The 15188-nt window shown below is 33.1% G+C and overlaps 1 protein-coding gene across 1 annotated transcript in view; it reads left to right on the top strand.

Moving 5' to 3' along the window:
- The window catches only part of PHS2 (alpha-glucan phosphorylase 2), a 78900-nt gene extending 74900 nt beyond the window's left edge, over window positions 1–4000 (top strand). The window contains exons 13-17 of the mRNA XM_089798752.1: window positions 13–216; window positions 454–612; window positions 779–1042; window positions 1292–1482; window positions 3405–4000. Of these exons, the coding sequence (XP_089654878.1) occupies window positions 13–216; window positions 454–612; window positions 779–1042; window positions 1292–1482; window positions 3405–3531 (945 nt within the window). The 3' untranslated portion in view covers window positions 3532–4000. The remainder of the gene's footprint in view (window positions 1–12; window positions 217–453; window positions 613–778; window positions 1043–1291; window positions 1483–3404) is intronic.
- The last annotated feature ends 11188 nt before the right edge of the window (window positions 4001–15188 follow it).

The following is a 15188-nucleotide window of genomic DNA, read 5'->3' on the forward strand; positions in this document are numbered from 1 at the left end:
TACTTTTGTCAGTTTTCAGATAACAGTGAGCTGCAAAGTGAGTGGGCCTCAGCTAAGATGGCCAACAAAGTTCGCTTGGCCCAGTACATTTTTCAAGTAACAGGAGTGAAAGTTAATCCAAACAGTCTCTTTGATATTCAAATCAAACGTATCCATGAGTACAAACGGCAGTTGTTAAATATCTTGGGTGCTATATATCGGTACAAGAGATTGAAGGTAATGTGGACCATAAGCAACAATTAAGACAGAAAATAATTAACAAATGTTGACTTGTTAGAAGTTAGAACATAGTTCAAAACTCAGTTGTTCAGATTTACCTCATTTAACAGTTTATTTCATTTTCTATGAACAATAATATTTTCTCTATTTATGAGTATTTGAATGCAGAAGATTAGTCACTCATTTTAGTTGAAATGATTCCCTTATGTATTTATTGTGCACCTGCTTGTGCAGGAGATGAGCTCAGAGGAACGGAAGAAAGTAGTGCCCCGGACTATTATGATTGGTGGGAAAGCATTTGCAACATACACCCAGGCTAAAAGAATTGTGAAGCTTGTAAATGATGTAGGAACTGTTGTGAACAATGACCCGGATATTGGGGATATTTTGAAGGTTCAGTAAACTAATCATTCATGAAACATGTTTTTTCATTACAGAGATTTAAATATGTTATGCCTTAATTGTTTCTTGAGATAATACCTGCGGCTGTTAATCTTGTTAAATTTTGTATTTTTCTTGCTGTTTTAGTGATAGAAGCTATGGTATCACTCCCCTACAGGTGGTCTTTATCCCAAATTACAATGTGTCGGTTGCGGAAATTCTAATTCCAGGAAGTGAGCTTTCTCAGCATATTAGCACAGCTGGAATGGAGGCAAGTGGCACTAGCAACATGAAATTTGCATTGAATGGGTGTCTGATCATTGGTACACTTGATGGTGCAAATGTAGAAATCAGAGAAGAGATAGGAGAAGATAACTTTTTCTTGTTTGGTGCTGAAGCCCACGATGTACCAAAGCTACGAAAAGAGAGAGAGCAAGGCCTGGTGAGAAACTGGATTCATATATAAATTTGCCATCTGTATTTTACTTTTGTAATTTGTTGATATAATCAACAAAATCAATCTGAATATTGGGCTTAATTTTTTAAATGTTAAAGGTATACAACTTGTGTAGCATCTGTAGAAATATCTGAAGCCTACTTTTTTATATGTTAATGAAGCAGAGCAACATTGGCTCCTAGCTGATTTGTATTTGAAATTACCTGAAGCTAATATTTGTGGGTATGCTTATAGTTTGTTCCTGACCCTCGTTTTGAGGAGGCAAAGAACTTTGTGAAAAGCCGCACTTTTGGTGATTATGACTACACTCCACTGCTGGACTCACTTGAAGGAAACAGCGGCTATGGGCGAGGTGATTATTTCCTTGTAGGTTATGACTTCCCAAGTTACATGGAAGCTCAATCTCGAGTTGACAATGCATACAAGTGAGTAATTTTCAAACCCAACTTCTGTCTGGTTCTGATTTTTAGCATGATTTGTGCCAGGCCACCTGGCATGTTTTTTTTTTTTTTTTTCGTGCTCTCATTATTTATAAAATCTGTACCTGGGAGTGCCAAATAGTTTGCTCAAGTGATCCACAATTGATTTAAGTGTATATAGTTTTTGGCTAAGTTGACAATTTGGGGTTGGGGATGGGGACAAGTACAGGTTCAGATAATGCTTTTTTTTTTGCTTGGTTATGAGTAAAGGCTCATTTATATTGATTCAAACCTCACAATTTGTAAGAAAGAATTGATTCATAAATTCACAATTCATTGACTTGTCAAATGTTATTACACAATGAAATTACAATCAATACTCGATAATTTTCATATCAAGAGCATCAAATCCAACATTTGATTCAATTTCATTTGACCCACAACAAGTCACAATGCCACTGCCACTGCCACTAGCCATGTTATATGTAGAAGCTGCCTCTAAGGATATTTGTAGCAATTTGTGCAACATTAATGTCAAAGTCAGCGCACTCGTGAGTTGGATCCTAATTCTTCTTCACCTCCTCGTCATAATCAAGATACTTATATAGCAAGAGTGAAAACCTCAAATTATCGCAATTTTATCACTCAAAAGAAAAATTAGGTATTTTGTACTCTATGTTTATATTTTTTTGTTTTCTTTGTGCAGCCCTTGTGTTCCCTTAGGTTCCTCAAATACGGACTTGGTTCATACTTGATAACACATGCCGTTTTCATAATGTTATTACCTAAAAAGGAAAAATTTGGCGTTTGTCACTTTAAAAAAAAAAAATTTCTAAAAAATAATTATATTTATAGGTGGGTCTTGGGTTCCTTGTGGGTCCTTCAGAAGTGAACTTGGGATGCTCGAGTGTGACCTAAGCAAACCTAGGGGCATATTGGCCCTAGACTGGACCCATATGGGTATGGTCGGTTCTGAGAGATCCTTAAAACATAGCTTTTTGTTATAACTGCAATGGTCAGATCGTTCATTTTTACGTGTATACACTTTTGTTATAACTCCAATGGTGAGGTTGTTCATACAGAGTGCAGTAGGAGCCTTGTTTAGAAAATGTATACACTGCCTATTTCCTATCTGCTTTGCCTCTCTTGTAAGTATTTAATGCTCCCATTGTTGAGTCAGTCTCTTAATGAATTCAAATTAGGGATTTGTTTTTAAAAAAATGAGTATGCACTCTAATGCCCTTTGAATGGTGAACATTATCACTTGCTGTTCATGGATGGGCTTTAACGAAGACCAGTTCTAAGAGGTTGCATCCCTTTTACTGCTAGGGCACATCTTATTGACACAAAGTTGCAGTGATGTCGTGGACAGATGAATCTCAACTAATGTCATTGTAGTTTTGTTGGAGTCCTTGTTCCTATTATTTTGTAGTGTATAATTCTTCTCCTGCTGTTGATGATGAAGTGTGGGTCTAATTAGGGCCATAACATGGTATTTGTAGAAATGTTTGTATTCTTCATAATTGTTCTTGATTATGCTTGTCAAGTGCGAGCTTAAGCAGTAAAGACAGAATTTATTCAACTTGTTACACAAGTGACACAAGTACATTGCATATGTTTACAATACTGTCTTATATATTTCCTTAGGAATTTGTTCTTGGATGTGGCTCCCCCTTGTAGTATTTGAACTAAATCACCTATTGCAACAATAAACATCTTGAATGGAATATTACTAATCTGCTCAGTCAAATCTACCACACAAGAAAGAAAAAGGAAGTTCATAAAGTCATAATTGTTCTCTTTTCAAAACAAACATTTCCTTGTTATTGAGGTGTCTTATCTTCTGGATGACAGAAATGGTCCTATCAAACATTTAATCATTTTCAATTGAGACGTAGCCTGACATTTTGTTTTCCTCTTGCACATAGGGATACCAAAAAATGGATGAAGATGTCAATCTTGAGTACTGCCGGCTCTGGTAAATTTAGCAGTGATCGAACAATCTCTGAATATGCCAAAGACATTTGGAAGATCCAGGAGTGCAGGGTGCCTTAAATTAGAGAAAGGATGAGAATCCAGATGGTCTGAAATGTCTGTTCTTCTTGGGTTCATTTAACAAAAGTTTGGAACTATCCAAAAGTGGTAGAATAAATAATCCTACATTTTGATATATGGGTTTGTGCTGGCAAGCATGGACTCATTGAAAAGAATGCAGTGTAACCTTATTTTCTGGGAAATCTCTGTATTTGTTGGCTTTATAATAGAATTACTAGTTTCTGGTTAAAAATAATGTGCCTATACCTATTGCACTTCTATTGAATCTTCCTACATTCTTAGTTTGCTTGAGATTGAGAATGTTGCTGAACAATAGTCCAGAAGAATCATGACAGGGGGATTATGTTACTACCCCCCTTACAAACAATTAGAATTGGATGTATGTGCCTGTGTCAACTTGTATATATTTCTGAAATCCTTCAGTCCTTAATTTATGCAATAGAGCACATCCTAGTTATAGCTTTACAAATGCAACCATACCATATAGCAACATTATTATATGCCTTACAGAAACTAATTTTTGTTAAGAAAGCCCTCATCTTTTGTACCATATGCTTATATTGATCCCGTATGCCATATACATTGGCTTATGGGAATGTTTACATTTGACTCTGATGCTATGCTTTTTTTTCTCTTATCTTACATGGCTTGAGATTCCTGATAGATAATTTCCAATTCTTTAGTTTCAAGATTGGTTATAAAAGTTACCTTGAAGATGAAGTGAAATTAATAGGAAATAATTATAATTTGGGAAATGAAATAATTTTATTGTTTACTGTTTTAATTCATATTTTTAATCTGGAATCTAGGCATTATTATAAAGCATAATAAAGTATTAAATGCACATCCAAATTCTTAAGTAAAGAGAGAAGAGGCTGTTCCGAGAACATAAAGTAAGAAGACAAGGTTTGGAGAGGTTGCCGATGTAAGTGGAACAATTTAAGCCATTCTTTACTTATTGCTCATGTACTTTCTTAAAAATTGAATGGTAACTGCTTAGCTACTTTTTATGAGTATCTTGAGGCTGCTGGTCCTATGGATTTTATGTAGCTCAACTTAAAAGCTTAATCTCCAAAATTTGAGAAGTTGATACACTACCTTTGTCTTCTATGTTTTGTGCATAATAATAAAAAAAAAAAAGAAATCACTCTTTGAATTTGTTTATAAAAAAAAAGCCAAAACCAAAACTTTGATGTTTGACAAGTAATATCACATTCCTAAGCTAGTGAGGCAATTTATAGTCCTACCCCATTTTCACGTGCTCATAAAGAGTAGGAGCTTCTATTTCTTAGGGAAAAAAATTCAAATAATTCTTAGATATTCGGGATGGGATTATTGTACATCCTGAGTACTTACACAGATATTGGACATGCCCTGCGTATCTCCCTTGGCTCCTTCAGGGTGAGCTCACACAGTCTCTGGATCCAGGTCATTCACCATATTGCTAGAGAGGATCAGGTGTGTAGACTTTGTACATTAGCAGAAGCAGAATCTGAGATCCATTTCCTTTTCAAATGCCCCATATACTACGAGATTAGAGGGAGATTTTATTGTCTGTTTAGAGATTGCATATCCCTCTTTGATTTTTTCAAGTACACAGATCAACATTGCATTGTGCTCTATCTCTGTGAGTCCTTATAGCTTCGTGACCATACTTTATAGTTTTCATTTCTCGGGAGTCCGACCCAAGCACAGCTTATTACGACCTTCATCTCGCCCTTAGCTCTGGCTCGGGGTGTGAAGCGACCATACAGTTTCCCTAACACAGGCCATTCTAGATCTGTGAGACCCTGTAGGGGATCTCTTCACCAGTGACACTTCTCTCGTAGCACTCAACTTCATAACAGGCCTCTGGTAGCTGCACAGATCAGACGTTGTTGGACTTTTCCCCTATGAGGTCAGATACCTTATCTTTTCCGTAATGTCTCATGCTTTCTTCTTCTTTTGTTGTACTTGTTCTTTTTTGGACATCCTTTGGTGCTCCAATTGTCTACTTTCTTCTTGGTGTAAGTTTCCAGTCCCATAGACTCACGTTGTGGTCTTTTGTTGGACATTAATAAAATTATATTATCTATCTTATCTTACAACAATTTTTTTTTCTTAATGAGATCTTGTCATCCTAAAAAATAGAGGTTCTAGCCCCTCCATGGGACCTCATCTTCCTCAAAATTTTGAATCTTAAGCCTCTCCATGAGACCTTGCTCTAATAGTGTCTGTACGATTGCACTTTTGTGTTTCAATTGCATGGACATCTATATGACTTAAGGCTTGCACCTACACACTACACTTTAAATTATCTTTGATCTATGACAAATAAAGGAATGGTGGTGTTGTAGACACCTTTGGTGGGTTTGACTTAAGAAGGTTCAATTTGGAGCTTCCTCAATTGGGATAAATCTCCACAAAATATATAACAGGTTGATAATGGTCACTCTTTAAAAATGTGGTTATGAGTTGGGGCATGCCCAAGTACAATCATGGTGACTATGTTGTTCTATCATACAACTATGTCTTCCTTTCTTGTGGTTGTCTTTGATAGTGTCTTAGGTTGGCTATGCATGGACTTTGCTACCTTTTATATCCCTCTTTTGTTGTCCGTGCCAATTATTCCTTTGTTGAATTAGTTGCACAAGGTCATATTCGTCTGACCACTTTAAGAGTATAATCCTCTTCTGTTTATGTCAATATTCATCATCTTTAATAAGCAATTACATTGCTAATTTGTGGTCATTTGGGCAATAGAGTGAACATATATGATCCAAGAATGGTAATGAATAATTTGGATTATAGGATAAGTGCTCTTAGAAAGGGGTGTTTTGGTTGACAAAAGTAAATGTGTGTCTCTCACTAAGAAAGCACATGCTTGTGCTTGTGATTCAACTTGCATTTTGTGGAATATAATGTTAAGTATTTGACAAATCATTCCTTGATTTACAAATTTATGTGTATTTGAGTTCTCTTTCCTTATAATCTTAGGCTTTCCACACATGGAGCGCTAAAAGTGAAATGGAGATTATGTTGACAATGAACAATTACTTTTTTGTGGTCTTCTTAGATGGGAATAAAGATTTTGAAGGTGGGTATGGCCCAATTAGGCTTTTTTATTGTTAATGATTCCTAGCTTTGATCAGATTAGTCAAATCAATGAAATTAGTCTTGGGTATTCACCTACAATCCACCATTTGTATTCTACTAAAAAATTGTTATGTTGTTAATATTATTCACGATTAATAATTATTTAGATAACACTTATGTATACACCCACACATATATATGTATATTGTTTTAGATTAAGGTAAAAACAGGTTTTGAAGGGGCCCCGAAACCCTTTACATCTAAGAGAAAGATAAACCATTAAGCACGACCAGGTTAAAAAGAAACTTGAAACCAACAAAACAACTAAACCAGGTTAAACAGGGACCTGAGACCAACAGAAGTGACCAGAAAAAACAACCAAAACAGTACTGGAACTTGGAAGGTCAACAGACTGGAATAGCAACCTGAAAAACCTCCCAGACCAGAGACCAACGAACCAGAAAAGCAACCAGTTAACCAACACAGAAAACCAGTCAACATAAGGAAACAAAGGATTTTCTTTTTGATATGAATTTTCCCTTACCCAACCGAAGGACCCTATCTAAAGGGGGGGCAGAAGAAAAAGACTTCTTCTTCCGCTTAACCGCAATCCAACCATCCTCAATCTTCGTAGCCTCAGCAACCCACGCCTCAGAAGACAAAAACCTGAGGAACCCAGGGGACACAGAAGCCACACCAACCTCCGTGAGAGAATCAGAAGACGCCTGACCCCTAGGAGGGACATCCGAACCAGGGGAAGAGACCAAAGCATCCACCTCCACCACCGGCTCGAACAGAACGCAATCCTCAGCCACAAAGTCCTTAGAAGCATCCAAGGAAAGATCCACCAGAGCATCCTCCTCAGTCACCGTCACGGATCTAGCCTCAGCCTCAGAATCGTCAGGAGCAACCAAGGAATGTTATATATTGTTAAATAAACAATTGTTAAATATATATGTATATTGTTAAATAAACAATTGTGAATCATTTCATATATTACAACTTGTGTTGATATTAAGCACTGACTTATTTTAATTGAGTAAGATTATAATTGTGCATCGATTATGCACGTTCATATAAAGTTCATTGTCATTGATATATAATATAAACTATGTATTAGTTGTTGCATATCTTCCTTACTACACATCGCATTAACTGTAATAATTAACATGCATATGTGATGAAACAACACCATAAGTTTGGATAAGACATGCCTCATGTAGAGGTTCACATACAAACATGTCTCTAGATGAGGCATGTCCCTTCTTTATCATATTAGTATTGAACAAACATGAATCTTGAAAAGTACAAAAAACACATAAGTGTAATTACAAGATACAACAACCACCTTGGAGCTAGCCTAAAGATGACCCATATTAGATTTATAGAGAGATAATCTAGAACTTCCTTTAGAATTCCTTAAATATAGAAAATGGTGCATGGTGTTAGATTTGAAGATTGACTTGAAGGAGCATCAAACTATGTATCTTGGGAATCTAGAATAATGCTTTCCCAACATGAGTTATAATCATTTGTGGATATTGAACCTTATGTGTCTAGTGAAGACAATGAAAAACATAAATGGATGAAAAATAATAAAAAGGCCAAGAAGATATTAGTAGATGTTATAAAGGACCATATAGTTAAAGTTCTATCAAAATTAGATATTGTGTATGACATGTTTACATTTTTAGAGAACATGTATGAGATAAATAATACAAGTAGAGCCCTTCCCCTTAAACAAGAACTCCATCATGTCAAGATGTACAGGGGTGAAAGTATTATATCATACTTCATGACAATAATAGAGTTGAGGGACTAATTATCCACCATAGGTCATACAATTGGCAATAGAGAATTAATGATGTTGGCTCTCAATGAACTCCGTACATTATAGGAATTCTCATAGAAGAAATAAGCACTTGATCTAAACTTCCTAAGTTTGATCATTTGAAAATTGATTTCATTCAAGAAGAGTCTAGGCTTATTGCTAAAGGGATTGGGTTGAACTCTCAAAATGATGATATGCAAGTCCTAAACTCTCATGCTCACAAGAAAGGAAATAAAAGTAACTTCAAGAGGAAGAAAGGAAATGACACAACTAAAAAAGCACTCATTCAAGTTATGTATCTCTAATAACTTCAAAATCTTCTATAATAATGCTGGGATTAAGAGGGAGTTTACTAATCCTAAAACAAACATGGTAGTGGAAGGGAAGAAAAGACAATTTTAGAAGAAACCAAAGTCATGCTACATGCACAAAACCTTAACACTTCTCTTTGGGATGAGGTTGTCAATATTGTTGTCTATATTCAAAATAGATGTGCTTGCTCCCTTTTGGATAAGAGAACTCTTGCAAAAGCATCTACAAAAGTAAAACATGATATGAACCACTTGAGAATCTTTGGTTGTCCTAGTTACATTCATGTACCCAAAGAAAAGAGATCTGAATTAGAGCCTTGAGGGAAAAACGGAATATTGTTCAAGTACGATGAAACATCTAAAGCCTATAGGATTTACATCCAAGGCCAAAAATTAATTTAAATAGGAAAAGATGTAAATTTTGAAGATGTTGCATTCAAAATATTCAAAGACTTATGAAATAGACATCGAAGATCATGAATCTCCTGAAAATATGGAAGATCCTACTCCTGAGATTCAGAAGGAGGCCCATGAACATATAGAAGACAACAATTAAAATGAACTCGTGGACTCTACTAAAGATTCTAGAAACATTGCAATATTTCACAAAAGACCTCTTTGGGAAAGAAATGTCTTCAAGAGGTTGGAGATTATGCAACTCCAAAAGGTTCCTTTATGAGTGAAATTACCAAACTAAAACCTTCTAATGTTGAGGAAGCTCTTAAACCTCAAATTCGGAAAGATGTTACGACAGAAGAATACCAATCTATTCTTAAGAACGACATTTGGGTCATTATACCTAGACTCAAAGATAAATCAATAGATTCATCTAAATGGCTCTTCAAAATCAAACATGCAACAATTGATAGTATTAAAAATATAAAGCAAGAATTTTCACTGGAGGATTGTCTCGAAAGGAAGGAATTGATTATGAAGAAACTTTTCCTCTAGTTGCTCGATATACCTCAATTAGGGTTGTGATTTCTATTGTTCCGTCAAAGGGATGGAGAATTCATCAAATGGATGTGAAGACTCCTTTCCTTAATGGCATAATAGAAGATTAGGTCTACTTTGAGAAACTTGATGGATTTGTGATCCATGAAAACACATCTCATGTTTTCAAATTAAAGAAGGCCCTATATGGACTTGAATAGGCTCCTCGAGCTTGGTATGAAAAGATTGACAACTATCTTTCAGGACTAGAACTCTCAAAAAATGGCAGAGATCTAAGCCTTTACTTAAAGGTACTAAATGGTGACATGTTAATTCTCATTATTTATGTTGATGACTTACTAATTACTAGAGAAGATCATCTCATCACCAATTGAAAACAAGATCTGGCATCCACATTTGACAATGAAGGAATTAGGCCCTCCACACTATTTTCTTGGTTTAGAAATATGGAAACACATTGATGACATTATCCTAAATCAAGAAAAATACATTGTTGATATTTTAAAAAGGTTTGGAATGATGGATTGATAGCTACACCCATGGAGTCAAACTTACATAAATTAAAATATGCTACAACAAACTTAGAATTGACAGACTCTACTCTATACTAATAGATTATTGTATCCTTGATGTACTTAGTCAAAACTAGACCATACATTTGCTATACAAAACATGCAGTCAGTGAGTTCATGTGTGAACCAAAACAATTACACCTAGTTGCAGTAAAACACAATATGAGATATTTGTGTGGAACAATCAGATATGGCTTAATATGATAACAAGGACATAATCCTACATGGATATACTAACTTAGATTGAGAAGGAAGCATAATTTATTGCAAAAGAACCTCAGGATGTTGCTTCAACTTAGGATTATATATGATCTCTTGGTTTAGTAGGAAGAAATCTTTAGTTGCACAAAGTTCCACAAAAGTGGAGTGCATTGCAACATCCATGAGAGACCAAGAAGTTGTATTGATGAGGAATCTTCTTGTTTGATTATATGAAAAATCCTTGCCCCCTACTATCATTCACTATGATAACCAAATTTGTAAAAAAATTCAGTAAATCTAGTATTCCATGATAGATCAAAGCATATTGAAATACCCTACCATTATGTTAGAGGCATGGTGGAGAGAAATGCCACCCAATTGAGATATATTAGTACAAAAGAACAAACAACATACATTCTCACCAAGACCTTCTCCAAAACAAATGTAGAATACTTGAGAGGTAAACTTGGTATGGTATAAATGTAATTTTATTTGAGACTAAGTCTCAACAATATTGTACTAGTATATTCTAAAGGTTTTTTATGAGTAAACTATTTAATCATCATGTGTGTGATTCATGACTTTATGGGCCACTATGAACATATAATCAAAGGTGACAACCTTCCAATAATGAACACTTGTATTTTTTTATTGTTATTGTGAGTTGACAACTTTACAATAATCAAACCTCACTATCACAATGGATATCATGTAAGTTGATATCTATAGATATCTCATGATAATTAATATATCTTAAGTAAAACTAACTAAGTGGTGGATATCTTAAAAAATTAATATTATGGATGACCAGATAAATTATTTTACTAAGATATTTCATGGAGGACATTATGTATGAAATCATGTATAAACAAGCCATGAAGTCATAAATTGAGAAGACGAAGAATAGCAAGTTGCACTAAGCTAGACACTTTGGTCAGTGAATGAAGAATTCAATGGTAATCGAGCATATGTGAAGGAAGTGAAAGATGAGAAGTATTAACCAAGCAAGAACGGTGTTAACGAAGCTTAGTATTGATAGATCAAAGTGTAGTGTTAACCAAGAAAGGAAAAGAAGAATAGTTTCTAGAAGATTGAATTGAAGGTCGCCATTTGATGAAAATACAGATTGATCAAGAAGATTCAAAGATAATGATGAAGATAGTTTTGAGATCTACACCTGGAGAAATTCAAAGAATATCTGATGAAGGAGATTCAATGATTTGAAATGAAGCACAAAGTTCAAGGTGAAGGTGGGATATCTGAGTGTCTAGATTCAATGAATCTACCTTAGATGAAGATCAATAAAAAAATTGGAGAATCTAGTCAAGAGGAAATAAGTTGTCTATTTAAAGGATGAACAAGATGTTTAGAGTTGTTGATCAAGTTGAAGTTGAAGATTGATAGCCAAGGGATAACCGAGCACATAAGCATTCTGAGATCTAGCAAGTGAAGTGCAAAGCTGATGTGTATCTGAGAGAATTTTAGAGAAGGTCACTCTAAATATTGAGGGGTGATAAGATTTAGATGGTCTTTGGTGTAAATCCTCTAACCAGGTCCAGGTGGTTTTTCCCTTAAGAGGGCTTCCACATTAAAATACATGTGTGAAAATGTGTGGATATTGATTTTGTTTCTTGTTATTTCATGTTTACTATGTATTGTTGCAACTCGTTATACATATGAGCCTTACTTTGATAATTGGTTGACGGTATATGAAGTTAAATATTTATTGCAAAGATTGAATCTATAATAATAGTGAAGATTGATCACTTTACCAAGATATCAATTTGAAAGTTTAAAGTGTTAAGGTTATGGAAAAGTCTTTAAGGACCTATAGGACAACTAGTTATAATTGATACTAAGTACAACTAATGTTTTGTAATTCATAAGTATAAATGACAAAATAAATGAATAATTTGGTTTCATGACTAAATCAAAACTAAACAATTAGTTAGATGCCTAAAAAATGGCTAAATACATCACTAGTACTCCTATATTCTTTTTCTATTTCAAACTTCTTCATAATCCATAGATCTTAAGCCCCCCTCATGGGGACCCTAACTAAGCGGTCGATTTGGCCACCTAGTTTTCTCAGTACACTAAAATACCTATTACATAGGAGACATGCCTCTCAGTGAACTTTTAAGGCATTCACATATTTTATATAAAAATTAACATTTGCATTAATCTTTAAATTCCATTACTTGTGGCATTAATAAATTATTAATATTTTTAACAATGAGTTGAAGTTATTTTTATTTCCCTATTGTGTTAGCATGTCAAATACATTAAAGAGAATTATACTCAGTTTCACTAATAAAATGTGATTTAAACAATCTGGTTGCATTTTGTGGGCTATTGTATGGACACTTTCATTTCAAAAGGCTAAGTAGTTATTTCTAGAAGTAACTATATTCAATTTATATGGATTGTAAAAATGTAGTGGTTGAGTTTACTAAGAATTAAGATTCTCCCTTAAAAAAATAACATTTTGTTCAAAAAATAATGATTTATTCACTTTTATATTCACTTGCTCATGATACATACTCAATCATCTTAATAATGTGAAATAGAGAATTGAATGATCTCTTTTGGTATGTGAAAAGTATCTCTTTGAGGCTTTATGCTAATTATTTTTTAACAATATAAGTATATTATAATCTATGAGATCATTTGGCCTTCACTGATGAGTGCCCATTATTTAGTAATATATTAAACATAAAATTGATAGCTATTTTATTCATGTTAATTGTATCTACCTAGGAGAAAATAATATATGATTTGTAAGAGATGACTATAAATACTAGAGCATCTTGTTGTTATACATCGACTACCATTTAACAATCACTGCTACAAAACAGAGTGTAAGATATTTTTAAGACAAAATTAATAATTTTTCTTAAACATTTATATTATACTTTTAAATTAAAAATTAATATTATTTTAAGTCAAATTCATAATTTTTTCGCAATCCATCAATTTATATCATGGAGGTTCTCGTGTTAATCTTTTTTTTACCAATATTGTAGTTCATACTCTATGATCCATAAATAGGATGAAGAAGTACAAGCAAAGAAAATGATCATTCTTCATCACCACAATTTATTATACATATTAGTACAAAATAATTAACACAATCAAATCTATAAGCTTGGCATAAATCATTGTATTTTAAATAAAAAATAAAGACAGAGAGTGGTAGATGGGATATTAAAATTTTATATGAATTTTAGATTATTTGGATTGTGTAGGGTAAACATGAATTACATTCTTAGGATTTATACTTATGGTGACACTATCATTGATATATCTTTAATTCTAAATTTTTTTTGAAACACAAATGTATGCATTGTGTCTATTATAAGATTTGATATTAACCCTTTGTAGTCCTAAATTAGAGAATTAAATATCATATTTCAAATGACTAGAGTAAATATATCCAAAAAGTCAACTTTATTGAAAGGAGGACTTCCATCGTCACATGTTAGCGAAGAAAATATTAAATTGGTTTCATTAAACAAGAGTCGTAGAGTGTCAAAATTCCTGCCATAGTGGAATGCATTTAGAGTTAGATCAAATGAAATTAGTAGATTAATGCATTTGTAATTTATATATTTCTGTTTTAAATTTGAATAATTACAACTTTAAAATAAAATTTCAACTTTTAGCAATTTAAAGAATATAGAAAATTAAATTTATTTTAAAATAAATATTAAATAATAGAAAATTATATTAAAATTCTTGATGCAATTTTTTAAACTCTTATCATTATATGTTGTGAAATAAGAATTGACTAATTATGTTATTAGGACAAGACTTGTATATTATTAGCCACTTCAAAATGAGCTTTCAAATAAGTGGAGTACAATGAATCTAGTAAGCATTAACTATTAGAAGATTTTTAAAATCTTAAAGGCAACTTCTAAGAGTTTGGTAATATTATTTGTACATAGAATAAAATAAAATAAAATACCTAGCAGCTAAGATGATCTCGTGGACGACCACCATCAAAAAATTCTTTTGAATATTTTTCTTTAGTTTTTAAGTATTAAATTTATTCATATTTTTAAAATCTATCAAAATGTTAATAATGTCAAGGTGCAAAGAAATCATAGTACAAAATCTAGTTATGTGTATAAATAATTGAGCCATTAAAAATTGAAACTAACGATATATCATTGCCGATGCACTGTATTATAACAAAACACTTTCTACCAAATGCATTAAAGTTAGAGGTAAGGTTCGACTTTTCACCTTTTAGCACAATTTTACTATAAAATATAGGAAAATCAGTTGTTAGTGGGTAATCTTTACCTTCACTTTATTTATAATGTTCCAAAGATCCTTGCCAAATTGCCCCTTACAATGCCATTGAACAAACCAACTTAATATATGATTATTTGTGGAATGGAATAAAATAAAAAATAAAAAGTGTGAAAGATTTATTTGGATTTGCTTTATAAGCATGTCATTTTGAAGTATATCGTTATCTTTTTCAATTCTATTGATATAAAAATCAAAAGGAGATACATAGAAATGATTCAAAGATGATTAAAACAAATTCAATCTAACAATTAATTCTTGTAACAAGAAGAGATAACCTTTGTGTTGATGCAATTGCTTATGTAGTGAAAAATGTTTCTTGGGGAATAAAGATATAATTGAATTAAAAACTAACTCACATCTTCATCAAAATGAAACAACCAAATACAAGGG

This window comes from Cupressus sempervirens, chromosome 8 (genome assembly GCF_028749045.1).
Source record: "Cupressus sempervirens isolate cs-2001-9-10 chromosome 8, ASM2874904v1, whole genome shotgun sequence".
In the NCBI taxonomy this organism is placed as follows: domain Eukaryota; kingdom Viridiplantae; phylum Streptophyta; class Pinopsida; order Cupressales; family Cupressaceae; genus Cupressus; species Cupressus sempervirens.